At 40.1% G+C, this 22483-nt stretch overlaps 1 protein-coding gene across 9 annotated transcripts in view; it reads left to right on the top strand.

Annotated features, from left to right (window-relative positions):
- Positions 1-22483, top strand: part of Mbnl2 (muscleblind like splicing regulator 2) — a 151003-nt gene that overhangs the window by 118827 nt on the left and 9693 nt on the right. For 3 of the 9 annotated variants that reach the window (XM_070002718.1, XM_070002717.1, XM_070002722.1), the window contains 2 exons: positions 172-325; positions 7238-7273. In XM_070002718.1, the coding sequence (XP_069858819.1) occupies positions 172-325; positions 7238-7273 (190 nt within the window). Of the gene's footprint in view, positions 1-171; positions 326-7237; positions 7274-8567; positions 8663-22483 lie in introns of all 9 variants that reach the window. The other 6 variants (XM_070002719.1, XM_070002724.1, XM_070002721.1 and 3 more) reach the window with 3 other exon arrangements.

The raw sequence follows: 22483 nt of genomic DNA, 5'->3' as shown, positions 1-22483 counted from the left end.
CTCACTCATTCGACATTGCCGCTGTTTAAATTAAGGTGCATGGCATAAGCATCTCCTTAGCTACCATTTAAAACGTAAAGAAAGAAAGAATATTGTCCTTGATGATCTGTGTAGACACGGAAGATTGTTTGCTTTAAGTTAGACATCTCTTATTGACTTCTTCCTTTCTAGGCCTTTCCTCCTGGTGCTCTTCATCCTTTACCAAAGAGACAAGCACTTGAAAAAAGCAACGGTGCCAGCACGGTATTTAATCCCAGTGTCTTACACTACCAGCAGGCTCTGACAAGCGCCCAGCTGCAGCAGCACGCCGCGTTCATCCCCACAGGTATGTGCCCTGACCGTCCACGTCTGCGTCCTTCTGTCCTTCTGGTCATGTGCTTTCTTCTCATCTCTTTAAGCTGTTTGGCGGCCTCTAGTTTTGCATCTAATGGTGCAATACCGCCTCAACGGTATCATTGTCTAGATATATCTAAAGATTTTGACCCTGCCTTGAGAGCTGAAAGTTGTTAGGATTCTAAAGCCAAATATCTGATCGAACTGAGTGATAGATTTAACCAGGAGCAACAGAGAACACGTAGGGGCTTCTGCTTTCTTAAGCCCTTGTTAAATTGTTTCTGTCAATAAGACCTCTTATGTGTGACCATTGAAATTTTCCCTTAACACTGAATGACCTAAAAATAGCAATTCTAGTAAATACTAACCACTTTTTTTTCTCTTTCTATTCAGTGCGCTAAAAAATAATGAGGCTATTCAAAGTAAAGCAATCCTCTACTCATATTTTTTATATCCATGCTCTCTCTCTTTCTCGCTCTCTCCATGCTTCTCAGCATTCACCAAGTTCACAAATTTTATAGAGAGATATGAGTCCTTATCCTCCATTTGCGAGCCAATATCTAAGGATATGAGGTGCTACTGTGCATTTATTTTACCATTCCACTAAGATGTCAATCATGTTTATCATAAAATCTCAGAGTTTAAAGTGGTCTCCGTGATCTCTTCATCCGGTTGACTGTTTTACAGATGAGAAAACTGAGGCCCCCCCCCCATGACAAGTGGCTTTCCAAGGTAACAAGGAAAAATTGTAGAACCTCAGTCCCCTAGACTTTGTCCAATAGACACACCGCAGCAGCCTCCTAGCATCCAAATACAAGATTCCAAAGGGCTCTCCAAAAAAATAAAAACAGCCTAAAGTAAACCTTTAAAAAAAATAGCATAATAGATAAGATATATAAGGTTAAAAATAAACAAAACACATTGTGTGCCAACACTACCCCAGCTTTTATTTATTTCCCTGCCACAGACACAGACACTCCAAACATACACCTTACACAGACAGCTCAACCAGCCCGTGATTTTCATCTTAAGTCTGAAGTTAGAAGCAGGGTATGATTTCATCTCCCATTTGTTGAGTTTAGGGGTTCAAAACAGAAGTCCTTCATTCCATGATAGTAAATGGAAGATGAATATGCATCAGTAACAATTTCACTAAAAAGAATTTCACTGATCCTTGTTTGTATGATTGGACTTTCCCCTTTTGTCACTCATTTGCTTGAATTCCAAAGCATATTAGAAGTTGTTTTTTAATCAGAGGTAGAAAAATACTTTTGTAATATCCTTTACCACAATGTCTATACTTTAAAAAAATCTAATAATATATAAACAATTGTACTTATAACAAAAAATATAAATTATGTGAGCAAAACAAGTTTTAGGATTTATTTCTCTTAATTGATTTTTGTACCTATCTTTAATTCGTAGACCTGCAGAGAAATCTCTTAATTCAGCAACTATCAGCACTTGACTCTAACACTATGACAGACAGCTTAGTCAATGACCACCCAAATAACATAGCAGTATTAATAATTGTAACCGAATTGAAATAATACCATCATATAACAATTACTGGAAAATTAGTTTACCCCCAAAGTCCTGTACGGTTTCTATAAATGTCTCATAGGCCTTGTGGCCAGTAGACATTTTAAGAGGGAAAAAATGACTCAGAGAAAAAACATAAAAGATGAATGTGTTCCTGAAGAATGGGAAATAAAGCCATTACCATCTTGGGAATATCTGAGACCCTGGAGCTAAGCCTTTGCTAGACTTCCAAGCCCTTAATTACATATGCCATACTCTAATCCAATAATGACAGATTAAAGGAGTTATTGAAAGAATTCACCTTTTAAGATATTTCACCTGCACACCACTTAAATGTTTCCAAAGCAAGATTGCCTTTCAGGTATTGGGTGCGGTGGTTGTGTACTTCCGCCCTCTGGTGGATTCTGTAGGAACAGCTCAGATGTGTCAGCAACCCTCATCCAAAGGACTTAGGAGCCAAAGGGTGGGACCCAGCCCACATAATTCCGTGAATTAGAAGACTCCATTTGTTGCATAATATTAAGATCATAGTGAAAAGAGATGTGGATCTCCTGTTTTGGAGTGTTCTTTCTGCTTCTAAGAAATATCCATGTTTCTCTCAAATGATGAAAGAGAGCAAACTTTATTAAAAATAGCATATGCTTTTCTCCCACCTTTAATCCACAGCGGAAATTTCAGTGTGTATAGTAGGGCAAAAGTTTTTATTTCAGGGTTTCTTTATGAACCACATTTTGTACCTCATTTTAAAAGTGATCATGATGACACGTTCATCGTTAATCCAGGTTTTTTAACCTCTGCAAATTAAGTGGTGATGTTCAGAAGAGTAATTTGTATAACGGAGCAGATGGCAGTCCCCTTATTATTAAGCGGACAAATAAATATGAAGTAAAAACATTTTTTTGTTTCCTGGAGGTTACCCTTTATGGAAAAGATATTCATAATATATCTTTTAATGTGCTACTAAAATTCTCCCATTGACACAATGTGGCTTTGCATTTTCAGGAATTCTACCTCCAGGCTGTAAAGATATTAACATAAAATATCACACAAAAATATGAAATTCTTCTCCAAAAACCATACTAAGATAATTATCACCCTGGTTGATGCCCTAGCACATTTTCAGTGGGTGGGATTTTTTTTCCTCCTTTTGATAGGGATTATTTTAACGAAGTAGTTATACTTTTTCTTTGCTATGTTAAGAAAGTGACAAAACCACACATAGTTACCAAAATAGCACCATCATGATTCTTGGCATTTCTCTGACAGGTTTATTCTGAGTTCCTGGAAGTGATCTTATAGATCTATTATCTATTTTTATTCAAGATGTTACCGTTCTATTAGTGGCAAACAATTATTTGCCTTTTGCAGATGGAAAAATTGAGGCTGTGTTTACAAAGTGGTATAACAATTATCTGGATAATCCTGGTTGACCGTGATTACAAGCTAACTACTTTGTGCAGTGGAAGAAGAAAATATCTGAGAATGTTTGTTTATAAAATTAACACCCTAGTGATAGGCTTCAGCTGGTCAGAAAAAAAAGGTGACCACCAGAACCCTTTCTTGAGTTGTCAGAACATTATATGGGAGCACAAGATAAATCACACAAGAGAGAGAAGGTGCTACCTAATCACTGCCCAAGTTGAGAAACCATAGATGGTCCTTAAGGTTTCCATGTAACTTGTGTCCATGTTGGGTAGAAACTGTCCACATAAAATAATCAACTATCCAGGCACTGTAATCCTAACCACTGAAGAAGCTGAAGTAGGAAGACTGAGATTCAAAGCCAGCCTGGGCAGACATATCTGAGAGATTCTTATTTCCAGTTAACTAGCAAAAAGCTGTAGGTGAGGTGTGGCTTAAGTGGTAGACGACCAGCTCTGAACAGAAAAGCTAAAGCAAGAATGCAAGGCTGAGTTCAAGCCCCGGTACCAACACACATTACACACACACACACACACACACACACACACACACACACACACACACACACACACACACGCACACATACACGCATGTTATTCATTGCATTCCATACAGCAAACATTTCCTGGACACATGAAATGTTCTGGGTTTGAGAGCTGGTGGTGAGAATGCAAAGGAGCTCAGACCTAGGTTAAAACCAAATATAAGGTGCAGCACGCAGAATGAGCCAAGGGACTGAGCATAGCTCTTGGAGAAGGAGGTTCTGCCTTCTGCACGCACGGTGGGTGGTGATACAAAGCATATGGAGGAAGAAGACTTTCTGAAGCTGGAGACATTTACTGACTTTGAAAGAGAAGTGAGCTTTTATCATTGGGTGGGGGTGGGGGAAGAGCCTCTCAGGCAAGAGAAGGGAGGGGTATGCTTGCAGAATAGAGTGTTGCCCACCATATGGCACCATAGTGTCAGGTACTCACAGGATCTTGGGAAGTGGAGGGGAGTAGTGAGGTGAAAAGGCTGAGCCCTGAAAAGAAAAGCAAGCCCATTGGGTAAGAGAGCCAACCCGGTGGCAAAGGCAGCGTATTTCCAATGTGCACACCCCTCTTGGGCGGCCACAGGAGAGTCTTGTTGAGTTCATTTGGTTGAGCAGATCCAAGACTGAAGCCTGAGAGATGCGGCTGATAGCTCTACTAGCAAGTTGACTGGGAAGCAGCTCTCCATCCTTAGCAGCCCTCTGACCCTCACTTCCCCATACATCTCAGGAATGCCTTCCCCGGGAGGGAGGCTTGTCCACAGACACTGTCAGAGAATCCAAGGGGGAGAGGGGGTGACATAGGGGCCTGAGGAGTAGGTAAAGGAATAGTGGAGAAGATTCCTGAAGACATGGCATGTACCTCGAGGCCTGAGAGGCGACAGGGGGTGAGGAGTCTTCTGCAGAGAGCAGAGAGCTTGTAGTAGGCTCGCATGGAATGAAGTAGAATGTGCAATGATAAGGCTAAGCTGTGCAGTTCCTGGTTCCAGGACAGCCTGGGAGGGAGACAGAGCCTGGACCCCAAGTAGCTTCATCTCAAAAGCAGTAGTGGCCATTGATTGTTCCCCAGAAGAGCAGTAGCCAGGCCTGCAAAAGCTGGAGGATGATTAAGAATGGACTACCAGGAGGGACAGGAAGGCCAGTGAGGACATTGATGCATAGCTGAGATTAGAGATAATGGAGGTTAGGACCAGGAAAAGTGGCAGAGGTGATAAGCGAACAGAGGCAAACTGCATTTCAGAGGCACGATTGCTTTGGCTTGTTGGTGAGTTGGCTGCGGGGAAGGGGAGTATCACTAGGGGAAGTGGCACAGGTGTGACATTCTCTTCAGGCTACAGTTCCACAGGGATACAGGGATGCTGATGTCCACCCCAGATGGTCTCTGAGGTGGAGAAAGAGACTGAGAAACACTTAGGTCGACACCTGTTCAGTTGGAGACAAGTGTGAGAGCCAAGTAACGAGGACAAGAGCAATGTCGTGATTGGATCTGGCGCTCAGAGAAGAAATCTGAGCAGAACACAGTGTGGACGTCATGAGTTCATTGACGATCTGGCGCTCAGAGAGGAAATCTGAGCAGAACACAGTGTGGACGTCATGAGGTCATTGACGCTCTTTAAATACATAGGTGGAAGAGTACCCAGGATTGACATATCAAAGTAGATGGGAACAAAAAGACCCAGAACTGAGGAAAACGCCAGAAGACAGAGATAGAGATTTGAGGGAAGGATGAGAATACAGAAAGAGGACATTGCCAGAAAGAGAAAAAAAAAAGTGTGGGAGGGCTGAGAGTGTATGGGGAAGTAAGTGTGTGTGCGTGTGTGTGTGTATGTGTGTGTGTGTGTGTGTGTGTGTGATCAAGCCTATGAGGGAAGGATGGTTTGTCATGGAGAGAGGAGGGAGTGGCCAGATAGAATGCGATCCTGAGACTCCGGAACAAGTAGGTGATGGTATAAGACTTTCTCCTGCTCAACCATTCAGAGTCCATTGATGACAGACATTCTTAGTTTGCGCAGAGAGGAGTAGAGATAGTTTAGGTAGAGTAAAACCAAATTGGATAGGACTGAAGATTAAATGGGAACCAGGGAAGTGAAAAAGTGGTTGTGGATCACTTTCTAGAAGCTTGGTTGGAAAGATTAGAGCAATTGACTGGAGGAAAAAATGGTGTCATGGAAAGGATTTTTTGAGTGAGTGAGTGTGTGTGTGTGTGTGTGTGTGTGAGAGAGAGAGAGAGAGAGAGAGAGAGAGAGAGAGAGAGAGAGAGAGAGAGAGAGAGAGAGAGAGATTGAGAGAGAGAGAGAGATTGAGAGAGAGAGAAAGTTATCTGTACAGGCACATTGAAGAACCCAGTAGGAATCCCTTTTTCTGATGCAGATGTTAGCTGGGTTTGGCATGGTGAGCTTAGCGAAGAGAGTAATGGTGTCTACACCTCAGATTCTTCATAAAAAATGACCTCTGTGTCACCTGTGTAACATTCAGTCTCCAGTTAATCAAATTCACATTGCCTGGTTTTCATCCCAAGGAACAGAAGAACCCTGAGCATATAATTCCTCAAAGTTTTCTATGCAGTTCTAAACAGCCATCCCAAACATGCCTGCCTATCATGGCCCAAGTTTTGTGATTCATGCCCATTAATAAGACCACCCGAGGTAAAGCAGCTCTTCCTTAGGAAGGAAAGAACACCCCCTCCCTGCTTCTGTCCATTACCCCCTTAGACTTTAGACTTGCCAAAATCCTTCTTCCGGGGTCACCTTGATGTGACCTTGACAAAAATGAAACCTCTTCGGGTTCTCCTTTAGTCCTAGTTCTACACAACTTTGATTTGGAAGATATGAAATCCTGATTGCAGTTCTTTTCATACTGATGTTGACACAAAATATTTTATCATCAATCCATCAAGCCAACAACTTGAATGCAGCAAGTCCAGTATAAATGTAGTGCTCCTAAAACCCGGCCAGGATTTGGGAATGGAGTTCGATTTCTAGTCTTACCCTTGACTCACACTAGTCATGACTTTGCCAGGAGTTTCTATGCCTCAGATTTTTCATCTGTAAAATTCCCACTTCCTACCTTGGAGGATTAATTTGATCATATCTGTAAAATACTTTGAAGTCATAGAGGAAGGAGGCTACAACATTATCACATGTCATTCTTGTTAGACTCATGTTGATGTATATATGACTAGCAAGTGTGAAAAAGTAGTTGTAAGTGTGAGCTTGGGAGATGATTGGCTTACAACAAGTCAGCTGTATCTGTGTCTGTACTGACAATGTGAACAGCCCTTTACAAACTGTGTTAACTAACCCTACTTATTTCTGGTTGCGCTTCAATCTCACTTTTGAATGTTAACTCTAAACCGCTAACCTGTTTCTTTCCCTTTATCCACTTTTTCCACCCACCATTGCATGACGTCAGGGTCAGTTTTGTGCATGACACCCGCTACCAGTATTGGTAGGTTTCAAACTTTTTTTATTTGTATTTTTATATGATGTCTTTTATATAATACTTTCACTTATTTGACATTTATTTCAGAGATGGTAAAAAAAAATGTTTGAGGAAGAAGAAGTAGTAAATCTGAAGGCTTATTTGGCTTTAGAGTTAACAGGTTTTTTTTAAGATGTATAATTAAGAAAATGATGGTTTTAATGTGCTCTTTTGTGCTAGAACAATCGTTACCAAGACATAAAGCCACAGTACAAGTCTGATTTTTAATGATTTGTGTTTTGTTTCTCTTTATAGTTTATCTGGTATAGCATAAGGAAAACAGACAGGAGGCAGGCTAATTTCATCAATGTTTTAAAGTTTCATAGTGGTGTGCCTTTATCTCCTCTTGCTTGTCTTAGAGTTATCAGAGTTTCCCAGAAGTATTTCTTTAAAATAAATAAATATATATATACATATACATACATGGATGTATTTTGAAACTAAATGTCAGACCTACCTTTCTTATCTTTTATAAGTGTTAGCTCATTTGTGATGATCTTTGTACCTGCTCATTCTTTTTGATGTTAAACAGTCCTCAGTATAATAGCTCTTCAGTCTGTCTTTAGGACATATGGATTGATTCTAGCTAGAGTCCAGAAAAGCAAATATTGACAGAATTAGTCTGACTATTTCAGAGTGACTGTGTTAGAATTTACATCAAGGCCGTAGTTTTTGCTTTGCTGTTTATTGATCAAAATAAAACACAATCCCCAGCGATTCCTGTTTACATAAAAGATCCCAAATTGAAAAGGAAAATGTTCAATTTGACCAGAGTTAACCAAGATGTTCCAAAGAACATCTTATCCCAAATTAAACTTACATATCGGGCCTTTGATGTCTTAGAATTTATGATTATTCTATACTTAATTGTCATCTATTCTCACTTGATTGGATATTGCCCGTGAGATTTTTTTTTTTTTTTAGAAACAACCATTATTATATTTACTATATGCTGAATTGGGAATGGTTCTATTGTTAGAAAGAAATTGTTAATAAATCCATCAACCAAAGTAATCTGCTTTGGCCTTTCTGGGAATCACTGATTATGTTTTAAAACTTCCTTTAATTGTACTTGTAATAAGCTATTTTCCCTTTTTTATTTCTCTCCCATGCTTCCTTGCTTTGCATTGTGATTGCATGCCATCTGCTGGTTTAACCCATGATGGCTTGCTGCTCTGATATTCACCATGCCAAATACCACTTCTATTACCATAATGCTACACCCTCCTGTTCATTGCTCCCATGGTTCCCCTCCTGAAAGTACCCATGATGCACAGCGCTACGTCCGCCACTGTCTCTGCAGCAACAACTCCTGCAACAAGTGTCCCCTTCGCAGCAACAGCCACAGCCAATCAGGTTTGCTCCTTTTAAAGCTTTCTTTCACAAATCCCGAACTCTAAATGAGTGCTGATATTTAAAAAAAAAATTCTCAGTGAGAGAATTTTTTTTTCATGTTTATCCATCAAATTTTATTTTTTTAATTAGTTTTATAGCAAGCATTTACAGACAGGTTGCACTTATTTAGAGTTAACATTTACTGCAAATAATGATGTAGCTATGTTTTGTGTTGCACTGTTTGTTTTCGTACCTAATATTGTGTAATTAACCTGACAGGCTTAAATTCCTTTTAGTACAGCGTTACTTATCCAGTGGTTGATGAGTGACCCCATAAAAATGCGAAGGCACCTGTGGGTGTTTCCACGGTTGACTCTAGTTTGCTTCGGTTCATTCAGACCTTATGATCTGTGTTGGAGGAAGAAATCACCTCTTAGAAAAGTCTCCTCGGGCTGGGAAGGTGGCTCAGTGGTAGAGCACTTGCCTTGCATGCCTGAGGCCCTGGGTTTGATTCCTCAGCGCCACATAAGTAAAAAGAAAAAAGCCGGAAGTGGCTCTGTGGCTCAAGTGGTAGAGCGCTAGCCTTGAGCTGAAGAGCTGAGGGACAGTGCCCAGGCCCAGAGTTCAGGGCCATGACTGGACCCCCCCCCCCAAAAAAAGAAAGTAGAAAAGTCTCCTCCCTTCCTTCTAAGTATTAAATCTGAGGTCCCAATAATGCTTATTGACATTGATCATAGGTGCTACCAAACTCACTTAGCCCCCACTGGACAATCTGCCCAGAATCCTGGTGTAAGAGCCATACATCCTGGAAGGAGAAAAGAAATGTACCCCTGGGTTCACGAGCTGGTTGTAAAGAATTAGGAGAGTTTAACTCTGTGGGTTTAATGCATGTTCCCATACCACCTTGGCTTGTGACACTAACTAGTGAGAGCCAGCGACTGTTACAGCCACACACTTTGACTGTGCCCTTGACCTCAGCAGTCAACTTAGACACATGCATTCCTGGTAAAAGGATCTGTACATAGTGTGTGATGATGGAGAATCAATCCTCCCTTCACCTAGAAAACCATCTTCTAGTGCATACCCCTCCCTTCAGGAAAGCAATTATGTGGGGTGGTAGAGGGGGTTGTTTGGTTTAGTTTTGAATTTTCGTGTTTTATAATAAAAATGATCCATGGTGCTAATACAAGATGAAAAAGAATCTAGGAAGGCAAGGCTGATAGGAAAAATGGTAAGTTGGGCATTGGGGATAGCAGGTTGGCATAAATGGCATCCGGCTTCCTGCAGGCTGGCAAGGCTGACTCACACTCAAGTGACTGTAGGATCCCAAGGCTCTAGGCTTCCTCACTGAAATGAGAGGTGTGAATGCATTGGGTGGCAGGAAGGAAAATGAACCTCCTGGACAATTCCAACCGTGTCTGCCACATCGTGATAAGGCAGGAAGGAGCAAGGAGTGGACTGCACAGAAGCCATGTAAACTATGTGTTTGCAGTTCTTCTGTTAATCGTCTTACACCCGGTCCCCTAATGGGGACCACAAAGAGAGGCCAGCAAGTTCCTACCTGGGAAAATTGATTTTTCTTTAAGCCATGAGATGGCAGAAGGGAAAGAGGCTATCTGTATCCTCCCAGCATTGGATTCAAAACACCTCTTCTCACTCACTCAACCTTTTGATGGGCCCGATGCTTGTTAAACAAGCACTCTCCCACCAGAACTATGGCCCAAGCCCTGGGTTCCTTGGCATTTTGTTTTTAAAACAGGATCTCCCTAACAACACCTGAGCTAGCCTTGAACTGGAGACCTCCTGTCTCTGCCTCCTGAGTAGCTGGGATTACAAGGCATGCAACTCCATGCCCAGAACACTTCTTTGTTCTTTTAAGGGATGATGGCTATCTGCTAAGTCTATATCCTGCCCCCTCCAACCATGCTTATGTGATATTTTTTTTAAATCTGATTTCTTCATAGAAAAAAAAGTTCAAAAATTAATATGATATCAAAATTTCCCCTATCCTTCGTAGCAAGTTGCATATTTCCAGTGTTCAGAGATCTTCTCTAAGAAAGAGAAGGAAGCTTTGGAGTTTCAAAGCAATGTCATTTGTATTTTTTCGGTTTAGTGATTGGCACCATTTGATAAGGGAGAAAAAGTCGGGATTGTAAACAAACATACAGGATTTTGTCTGTGTGGAAAGAGGCAAGGAATAGGAAGTCTGGACTATTTAGAAACTAAATCATATCATTGTAACTTGGGTATGATCAGGAAAGGAACTAATAAGCCTAACTTTAATTTTATCCCAACAACTGTAATTAAAGGAATACATAACTAGCTTAATGAATCCTAGATTCTGTGCTTTACAGTTTGTCAGAGGCAATAGTTGGTACTGTATTGCATGTTGTTATAAAACAAAATCCTAAAGCAATACTTGATAAAGGTCTGCTTACACAGAAAGGTAAATCATTTAACCATAGGTTTTCAGATATGACTTTTTTAAATGTATTTTCAAGTCTCCTATCATCTACAGAAGAACTTGGGAATTATTTTAGCATCTAAGCATAAGAAACTCAGAGATTTGCTAATGATTATGAAATATAAATCCAGTTTAAGATGTCAACTCAACTGGAATGAGGAATCTTGGCTTGTGAATCTCAGTTGTGAAAGGAGGAAGAGATCCTCATGACCTCTGAGATTTGTGCCTCTTACACAAGCCTGAAAAGTGGCCTGGTCAGAAAGGTGACACAGGCAGGACGGAGAGTGGAGGAAACACTGAGGCTGTAGAACACTAAGCATTCTGCCTTCTCATCTTTAGCACAAAATACAGCTGGGTTTTGCCCCTCCCTCCTCCCCCTTTTTAAGTTAATTTTCTCAATCAGACCATCCGTTCAAATACTTCAGATCTCAGAGGCAATTTGTAATTAGATACGTCATTCATAAGAGGAAGAAGGTAAACTGAAGCTTCTCATGGCTTCTCATGATAGCTTCTCTGGTCCAGGGTGTTTTTAGTTTACCACGTGGAGAATCGCACATAGCACACAGCCAACGCATACATTTTATCCTCAGGATGAACCACCAATAAAAGTTTGCATGGATCTTTTTGTAGAGCAGTAGCTTAAAATTAAATGGAACCTAAACATGGGAAAAATGTTTTAAAAACCTGGGAATTATCTAGGAATAGATAGATAGACAAAAATACAACTTCCTATTTTGATTTCCTATTTCCATTTTCCTATTGCAAGGTCTTTGAGCCTTAATATACAAACTATATCTAGTAATAATATAATAATAATACAAACCACTTGCTATATGCCAGGTATGACTAGAAATGCTCTCTCGTGTATTACATATTATATGTCATATATTCAACTCTACTATATATATGAAAGGCTATGTATGCATAAATACATGGATTCTTATTTAGTCCTTACAGTAGTTTAGGCTCTGTGTTCATCATCCCCATTTTATGGATGGCAAAACTTAAACAAGTGTAACTGCATGAACCAAAGTTGCGTAGCTATTAAATGGTCCTGCTAGAGTTTAAACCCAGGCAGTTTGGCCACAAAGCCTTGGTGTTAACACCCAGGGTATGCTCTTCCTCTACAATTAGAAACTCTTAAAATAAAACTATCTATTGAGTGAGACTCAAAACAAACAAATTCCATTGCTAGAGGAGAAAATGAAAAAGTCTTGCTAATACAGGTCAAGCCAAGAAGGGGCCTTAATTGGGAAATTGAACTCTCAGCTAGTTATAGAACAGGGAGCTCATGTTTAGGAACTCCGTAGTTGAACTTCTTGATTCTTTATGGTACTATAATCAGTGGGAATTTTTAATTTCTAACAGAAGGTTTAGCCATCGGTCTTAAGCAGGTCTGTAGGTACCTTTTGTCACAGTCTCTATTTCTAACCTCTGTTAAATCTCCAAGTACCTTGGTAAACTAGCAAACTCAGAAAAGAAAATAATGTCAACCTGACAGATAGTAGGTTCAATCCCACTGAAAGGACCAGAATTCACAAATTTGTTGACGTCCCTATTGTGATAAATTTAGAGTAGACAGTAAAGTGATAGAGATATTTGGCTTAGCATATGGATTATGTAGATATTTTCTATGCTACAAGAAATGTTATTTAATAAAAAAGGGTGCATATAAAATTTCTATAACCTGAGTGGTTAGAGACCTCTATGGTATAATTGCTTTTTTAAATTATGCAAAGATACCTTTTATTCTTTCATAAGGAGAGGATATTTCTGAATAAGTGTAATTTGTATTTTAGCTTCTTTATTTATACATGGGTATTATTTAGTTCACTTAATTACATCCTTCAAGGCCCAATTCAAATACAATTTTTACTTAGTCCTCCCTGCTGAAAGTTCTTCATCTGTCTTGTGAATTTTACAAGGATTTTGTCTGCTTTCCCCTTAGGGTACCTTCAGTAGGTAGAAAGTCAACTTCAAGTGTACAAAAATAGAGGGGCATAAAGTTTATCTGGAGAAGAACCAACAACCTGAGCAATCAGAACCTCTGTTTGTGGGAATAGCTCTGAGTTACAAGCTCCTAGTTGAGCAGGGTCTTAATGCCAGGCTAAAGGATTCTGTCACTACTGGGAAACCTAGGAATACTGAGCAGAGAGATTGGAGGAGAGCATCTGCAGGAACCATAAAGCATCTACACTGGCACCAGGGCCATCAGCAAGTAGCCTGTTGGTCTCACCATTTCCCGTTACTTTGGGAATGTTACTTTTAGCCAAACAGAAATATAAAATCATTGTGTACTACAGCAAAATCTGTCCCAAATCAGCATCAGGTGACAGAAAGATACATGTGGGCTGATGTGAATGGTTAGGGAACTTGCCTCTTGGGACTTGTTGACCTGCACTTAGCCAAGTCTCCAAGAAGTACTACCTCATGGTTACCAGTAGCAGGTATAAGGCCTCCACAACTGAGACTTCCTCTAAAGATTTAGTCCATTCAACAGAGTTGACCTTCCAGAGAGTTCTTTGGAAAGTCATTGGAATATAAAACAAGCCAGAAATTTCCCTTTTCCGTTACTGCTTGATAGCAGTTCACTCTATACATAGTAAATTTAAACATTATCTTATCAGAAAATAAAAATAAAATTTCTATTTATTACCTATTATGTTCTATCTGGCCTGCTCTAAGCTACTAAAGAAGAAAGAGAGAAAAAAAAATCTCAGGAACATCCTATTTTATACTTAGTCCTCCTCTGTGAACATGAACACAGCTTCACACCCACTTAAATTAACCCATGCTACCCAGGAAATCCAGAAAGAAGACTAAGGTCATGCTTTGTGACATCTCCCTTACATCTGTTTTATAAAATACCTATTATTCAAGGCCATCTGTTGGGACTATATTGAGACAAATGTAGGAGGCATTCAATATTTTCTGTTGTTCACTACTTGACCCATTTGGGGAGGGCCTATGTTTGTTTCACAAGTAACAATCTTGGTTCTGCAAGGCCCCAGTGTAGGAGGCGTAGGCTCCAGTCAGCTCTCTCCTGAAATACATGGCAGAGTAGCTGGCCATCCTCAGTGCTGCTGATCAAACTGTGAAACTCTCTTTTTTCACAGTTGGCTTGTTCCTGAAAGCAGCTGGACCCAAGTATTCTGTTCTCTTTCCCCGCCAAACAGAGAATGCAACTGTTGGAATCCAGCTCTTACAAACAGCCCTCTGGGTTAGGACAGCTTCTAGGTACCATACTGCCAAAGTGACTGAGCTTTGTGCTTTTACTGTGGCCATAGAGAAAGGGGTTGGTTTCTGAATTGGGCATGATTGCTTCAAATGAGCTAGAATTGCCATGTCAAATGTATTTCAGAGAAGGCAAGCCTAACTTGTGTGTGTGTGTGTGTGTGTGTACATGTATGTGACAGAGACAGAGAAAGAGGAATTGAGATTGAAGTCTATCATAAGATAAACTTAAGCTATAAAAATTGCAACAGTTGCATTCAATTGGCATTATTAAGTAAAACTCCTTAGCAATTTTTCAATTCTAACTTTCATTGTACATCATGGTTAGGAAGTCTAGATTTACTACTAATAGGGCAAAAAAAGAGTTCCCAGGAATGAGAAGGTAGCTCAGTAGTAAAGTGCTTGCCTTGCATGCATGAGGCCCTGGGTTCGATTCCTCAGCACCATGTAAGCAGAAAAAGCCAGAAGTAGTACTGTGGCTCAAGTGGTAGAGCACTAGCCTTGAGCTGAACAGCTGAGGGACAGCACCCAGGCCCAGAGTTCAGGCCCCACAACCAACAGAAAAAAAAATAAGAGTTCCCAAATATGGGGGTCTTAGATGAACTTGTGTCTATAAGACCCACCTAGAGGAAAAGGAATTTTTCCCTTTATGAAATCAGAAAATAAGGAGACAGTAGACCTTTTTGTTTTCCTGCCTTAGGTACAGCTACTTTGCAGGACTACTGTGAGGTTTAATTAATAAATGTCTCTGCAGATTCTCTGAAGAAAAGCCAGGTTATGTAAGCATTGTGGTCTCAGACAGTTTCATTTTTCATGAATAATTTACACCTCATGATGAGAAGCTGGGTAGAATTCTTTTGTATACTCACCTAAAGATATAATATCAGTTCCAATTTTGTGTAGCTGAACAGAAAAAAATACTAAGTCCTTCTGTGAAGCTTTTCTGCCTCTAGACTCGCCCTATATATTATACCCTCAAATCCCACCCATTTTTTGCATTTTGATGGGTTGGGGGGGGTTGAACTTTTGGAATTGAGAAGTTCTAATGTCGGTAGCATTTTGGCTTTTGTCGGTGGTAGAAAAATCATGCTCCATTTCTCTAATTTTAGGTTTCCTCCTTGGAGCCAAATGAATATGTGGTTCACCCTATGTGTGTGTTATTTCCAGCTCTAGATTTGTAAAGGAAGAGAGAACCTAGCTGCAAGGCAGGAATTCAGACCTATTTTCAAGGGTTGGGTGAGCTGCTATAAACGGCATGAACCTTCATGCAAAGGCATTTATCTTACCTGAGCCCTGCCAGTGTTGCCTGCCCTTCCTGCATGTCTGCTGACATGTTTGGGGTGTGACAAGCCTTTATGTATCTGAATCTGTGACCATTTCAGAGGCCACCGTCAGGGAGATGGTAAAGATGTTCAGGGGTTCATTGTCTCTAGTCAAGGAATTGTGACTCAATCAGGGCATGTCATCTAAAACAACACAACATAAAGCAAGAATTCCAGTGCATAAGTATCACTTCGAGGACAACAAGCTCTATGGGAGAGCTCATCCCTAAGTGGCTCTGAGGGGTTTGTAGTAATTAGATAAAGGATGGATAAGGTAATTAGATGAATGGCATGGACCAATTTGTAAATTCAAGGGTAGAGAGAAGGATGCAGTCAAAGGAAAAGGGAACTCACATTCCTAAATGCACCACCATGCCATTTTAGGTATGTTTGCACATTTAACCCTCTAAATGGGTTCTATTTTCTCTTCCATAGATAAAGAAATCACAGATAATTTTGATCATAGCCCTAATAAGTAGTAGGGCCTGCGGTTTGATCTCAAGTCTGTCTGTAACCTTGATGTCCCTATTTGTCAGATTTCTGTCACTGTGACAAAATATATCTGAGAAAGATGGGCGTGGCCTCACAAATTGAGGGGTTTAAATCTATCATCAGCTGGCCCCGTGCTTTGGGGCCCATAGCAAGGCAGACCATCATAGCAGGCAGGGATGAACAGCAAAGAGGGCCTGTACCCCTCATAACATCCAGCAAAATAAGAACAGGAAGGAGATGGAATCAAACTCTTGGCTATGGCTCAGGGGAACAAAATGATTTGCCTTGGACCTCACTGCCTGTGAGCGGATAATACCAGAAGGTATGAATACAAGGTACAGTAGAATGTCCTAGAAAATGCAGTTGCATAGCTATGTAGGGAGGAGGTCAGATTTATAGTTGAGAACAGGACAGGAAATAGGATATTTGAGGCTTGACTCATCATGACACTACTGAGAGTGAGTTTGGTAGCTGGGAGAGGCTGAGTGTTACATTGACTGGCAAAGAAGCAACTCAGTCCATGAAGTGATGAAACTGAGATGGAAAGAATAGAAGAAAGTGAGTGAACCGGACCCACCCAAAGCCAGAGAGCTTTCTTGATCCTTTACTTTTTCCCCTCTGCTCAACTGGAAGCTGGCATTAGCCCATACCAGATCTGTGGATTTTTATGCTTTGCTCCTCCTCACCACATAACCCTCCATCAAGACCTCTCTCCCACTGAGTTTAATAAAGAGAATAATTCTTGTCTACAGTTCTTCCCTTCGATGTCTTCTAGAACAATTCAGTTGCCTAGAATTTTTTTATAACAATTGATGAAAAATGATAGCTATTCTAGCCATCAGAATCCATCATACTTCAGCATCAAATGTGTAGGCTGGAGCTTTTGATCGGTTGGTGTTAGTCTTGGTGATCAAATTATATTATTCTTCCCATCAATCTGCTTGCTCTGTGGTATCCATTGATCTCAGCTTCTCTTGATAAGCTTCTTGTAATCAAATCCTGAGACCGGCCGCTATTCATCACAGGGTATTTCTGAAAAGCAGCATTATTGAACTGATCGTTGTAAAATGTCACCCATTCCCCACCCCACCCCCCACCATTCCCAGGTGCATCAGTCTTTGTAGATCTGACCGAGACCATCATCAACTAAATCGTAGGAAGAAAAGATGCTAAGTCAAAAGAGCAAATTTACCACCGTCACGCCATGTCTCCAAAATAACATTTAAAAAATGTGATCCATGTTACATTACAAACTGGAATAGAGGCTCAGATAAGTGAAGAAAGAACCTAACCCAACTCACGTAAACAGCAAGGGAAGCAGGCCTTGAATTCACTTACCTGTGTCCTGCCTGGAGTGGTGTTTTTCCTCTTTCACCCAAGGACCTTCCTGGCCGAGTAGAGTCTGAAGTGATCATGGATGGGGTCTAAGGCCTACAGAGAATGCAGATAGCACAAACCTAACTCACCCCTACCTGCCACGAAACACTTACCATGTGCCAGCTATTGTGCATAGTCTTTTATGTACATTAGCTCTCTGAAACTCAAAATGCCCCTGAAAGGGACTATAATTATTCCAGTAATAGTGAAGAAGGAATTACAGTTTAGAGAAGCTGAGGAACGTACCCAAGATCATACCCTTACTGGGGGGGAGGAGGAGCAGATTTTAAAACTAAGTCGTGAGGAGATGGGCAGAGAGTGATGGGGAATGATTTGTTCATAATCACATAGGGATGAGAAATTAATACTCCTGACACAGCCCAGGCCCTCTTCCCATCCCTCAAAACATAGCTAGTGTATCCTGCTAACTATTCTCTTTTCTTTTTTAATTGAACAAAATATAGATTTACTTCTTCCTTAGAATTTAGAAAAGTTTTTGAGGAATAAGAGACAAAACACTCAGAGAAGTCAAACTCAAATGCTTTGCCTTTCCCGAAGTATTTTTCCCTGTATTAATCTCATAACTGCTCCATTACTCACTCTTTTGATATTTGCTATTGTTCCACTGGAATGTGTGGGAAGGCCACAGAGTTGCTTCTGTTATGAGGATTCTGGAGAGAAGGAATTGCTTGGATCGATTCCTATTGTTCATGTTCTTTTCTTGGTTCTCCTCTGACTCCAGGCTTTGTGAAAGATGGCCTTGAACAAGAAATTGAAGTTAAAAGAGAGAAATCTAAGAAAAGTCTCAAGAATGAAAATGTCCATTAATATGTTTTGACCTTAGGCAAAGGTGTTTTAAGAGCTGTTTGGGTGTGGGGCTTTTCATCTGTTAAACTTCATCTGCAAAGCTCACTTTTTCTTCATGCTGTCCATGCAGGGAGAAGGTAAAAGAGATGAAGGCTTTGGAGATTGAAGAACAGGCTTTACTAGATAAGACTAAGTGCATGGAAGTGTCCATAAAGTGTCATTTACTTCAAGCATAGTGATCTAAGAATTCTAACATGTTATGTGTCATAATTTATATTTTGTGGCTCAGACTAGGAAATTAAGATCATTTAAGTATCACCACATCATCATCATCATCATCATCATCATCATCATCATCATCATCATAAATAGCATTTATCTTGAGCCTACTGTCACCAGGCACTTATTAAATACACTGTTTCATTTTCATAATCCCCTATGAGTACCACTGTATTTCCCATTATGCTAAGGATGCTAAAAAGTATTAAGGATAAAAGAAGTTTAAGAGTCAAGTATAGTAGCTCATGTCTATAATCTCAGCTACTCAGGAGAAGGACATAGGGAAAATCTCAGTTCAAGGCTGACTTGGGGGGTTTGGGGTGAGGGGGGCAGGGAGGAGGATGAGGGAATAGGAATCCCTACCTAAAAAGTGGCAGGAAGTGGGGGCATAGCTCAAGTGGTAGAGCAGGTGAAAAGGCCTGAGTTCCAGCCCCAGTACTGCAGCTAGATGATAGGTAGGTAGGTAGGTAGGTAGGTAGATAGATAGATAGATAGATAGATAGATAGATAGATAGATAGATAGATAGATAATGAGAAAGTGTTTAATGACTTATCAATGGTGACGTATCCGTTTAGGGGAAGCTAGGTTTGAATCAGATCTGACCTTAAGGAAGGGGAGATTTTGCCCTTCAGGGAAGTCAGCTTTCTATTGTAGTAGACCCTGATCGTCACACAAGTGATGGCTGACTGTGCCATTACAATAAAAGATTCCAGTTCTCTAAGTGATAGATATGACTTGACAGCCAAAACTTTAATGAAAAATCAGAGAGTTTCAGTCAAGACCAGTCATCAATGACAAGATATACACGGGCACAAGCAGAAAGGGAAGTAAGTGTATTTGATATTTTTTAAATGTTACTCTCATCAAAACAAGTATATTTCCAACATACATATGGAGAGTCATACAAATCCAATATTTAAATGCACAATAGTATTTATTTGAATGACTATTTAAATAGTGGCTCAAGCCAAATTTGATTTAGGATTATAAATGCTAAAATAATAGACTCCAGAAAAGGAACTCACATATGTCAGATCGTTTATATGAATTATTTCATTTAATACTCAACTCTGAAGTGTCTTCTCCATTTTCCAGATGAGAGAACAACCTAAAAGAATAAATTTTTTTAGGATTCAGGAAGGTGGGTGGCATTTTTAACCACTGAAGGGAAAATCATAGTAGAAATAAGACCTTTTCAAAGTCCAAGTTCAATATCAGAAAGGGTCAGAAAACACTGTTGGTTGGTAGGAACATGGGAGTTCAAATTTCAATACAGTGAACATGATCTAGAGCATAGAACGAAAGAGGCATCACTTCACTATTAGATAATCCTGCCTGATAAGACTGAAGGACTGAAATAATAGGAAAAGAGAGACCCAGGCAGAGTAGCTCAAGCCTGAGCCTCGCTACTTGAGGCATGAAGAGTGGGGCTTCAAGCCAGCCCAAGCACAAAAAGTCCATGAGACTCCATTTCAACCAGTCGAGTCCGTTTGGCTTTCCATAGCAAGGAACACATGCAATGAACAAACATGCAAAAGGTTATTGCCAAAAATAATTCTGGGGGCTGGGAAGGTGGCTCAGTGGTAGAGTGCTTGTCTTGCATGCATGAGGCCCTGGGTTCGATTCCTCAGCACCACATAAGCAGAAAAAGCTGAAAGTGGCACTATGGCTCCAGTGGTAAAGCGCTAGCCTTGAGCTGAAGAGCTGAGGGACAGTGCCCAGGCCCAGAGTGCAGGCCCCAGGACCAACAAAAAAATAATAATAATAACAGCAATAATTCTCATGCAAAAACAATCATCTCACAAAGCAAGTGCTTAAAGAACGGACCTAACATCCAAGACTTGAGAGGGCCTCTTACAATGAAGAAATAAAAGAGTGGACACTCGCCCCCAAGAGAAAGTAGTTCCTTCCTTTGTTTCTACTTGCCACCTATTACATCGGATATTCTGAAACTTCCTGGAGAGTGAGTGGAAAGGGCAAGTGGCACCTTCACTGAACCAAGTACCTACCACACTGGTCAAGGGGCAGTGTGATATGATCAGAGAAACTGAGGCCCAGAAAGGTTACAGATCTGGTGGATGGCACAGAAACACCCCTGAATTCCACTTAACGGATGCTGTTTTGATGTTTCTTTGCACCCTAATTTTAGACACAATTGAGTGTTCTTACTAGCTTTTCTCTACCTGTCTCTGTCTCTGTCACACACACAGAGACACACACACACACACACACACACACACACACACACACACACACACACACACACACACACACACACACACACACACACACACACACACACACACACACACACACACACGGTTAAAAGGCAGGACCTTAATTACACTGGAAATTTTCATCTCACACATTTGAGAAATGCCCAGTTAACGTGCGCAAAGACACACTTCTGTGTCTGGCTCATAGAACACTAATCCTACTAGTCCTTTTACTAAATTTTAGCAATTCATTGCTTTTCTGCCTTTGGTGTCTTCAAAGGCAATTCTTAACAGGCTGAATTATATATTCTGCTCCACTGTTAAAAGAGATAATGCAGCCAAAATGTGCCCAGGATTCTAAATCAAACACAATGGTAGTAGATACAAAAGGGGAACAGTGAGCCCTGTTGGGGTCTTTACACTAAATCCAACAGGATCATGGTTCTGTGCTTTGATTTTCTTGGCTTGAGTCTTCAATCTAGTATTGTGACTAAAATCCCATATTGGAAAGAAAAAAAACCCTCATATTGTATGAATGAGTATTTCCAAAATTGCTTTGCAATTGATGTATAAACTTGTTTTTTCTAACACTCTTTGTTGCTTTAATTTAATTTTTCATGGGCACTTTGTGAATTTGCATGTCTAAAAAAATGTGATTTACTTCATCTTCATTCATGACTTGCCCATTCATAGCCTTTATAATTCTGATGTCAAGAATAGGGATAAGCAAAACTAAGTACAAAAACACTCGTTTACACAACAAAGTAGTTCATGATATTAGGTTATATAAACAAAGTTTTCTTGGATTCTACCACTGTATCCAGATAATCCAATTCAGTGAAACTTATTCAAACGTGCACAGTCTATTTAACCTTACCATTTCTTCCTTATTTTCACTTAGTTCCTATATTGTTATTCCTTATTATTATTTAACCTTACCATTCCTCCCACTGTAAATATTCTAGACATAGGTAGAATACTTTCTTAAATAATGTGGCCCAATATTATATTATTTTCTAATAGAGTAGAAGAATTTAACCTTCTTCAGTATAGACAGGACTTAATTTTATGAGTTTTTTCAACATCCCTTGATCACATACGTGGTTAGGAGCTCAGCTTTCTTACAGAGACAAAAACACTTTTAGTGGTTGACCTGGCAACACTATACAAAGAAGTTTAACATGAATCAAAACATCATTTGTAAAAGATGAATCTTCCACAATATTCTTTCAGTGAATTGAACACTCCCATCCTGGGACTTATTATTTTTCTTAGGTTATTTCCGTTTCCAAAGTACTTTACAATGGTATTTTAGCCATAACAGGCCCTTTAGATGTAATCATTGACCAGGTTTTCTCTCCTATTATTGATCATGTATAATACTGAGCTAATAGCACAGAATGACTAGGATACTGCCCTCATTCATGGAGGTTTCTTTTTCTTTGGAATTTAGGAAAGACATCAAAAGTATGGGCCTAATCCAAATTTCCAGGGGGTGATAGAAAATTCCTTCACATCTTCTACCTGTCAGAGGTAGAGAAGCCATAATCTGTAGAGAATCTCTTGCCTGAAATCTTATTCAGGGATGGTTTCCAGAGTGAGAATGTGAACTGTAATGTGGGATCAAGAATGTTAGGTGCCAGCTAAGAG

The sequence above is a fragment of the Dipodomys merriami genome, unplaced genomic scaffold (assembly GCF_024711535.1).
Source record: "Dipodomys merriami isolate MVZ:Mamm:240054 unplaced genomic scaffold, mDipMer1.0.p SCAF_6, whole genome shotgun sequence".
NCBI classification, from domain to species: domain Eukaryota; kingdom Metazoa; phylum Chordata; class Mammalia; order Rodentia; family Heteromyidae; genus Dipodomys; species Dipodomys merriami.
This window is presented reverse-complemented; position numbering and strand designations above follow the sequence as displayed.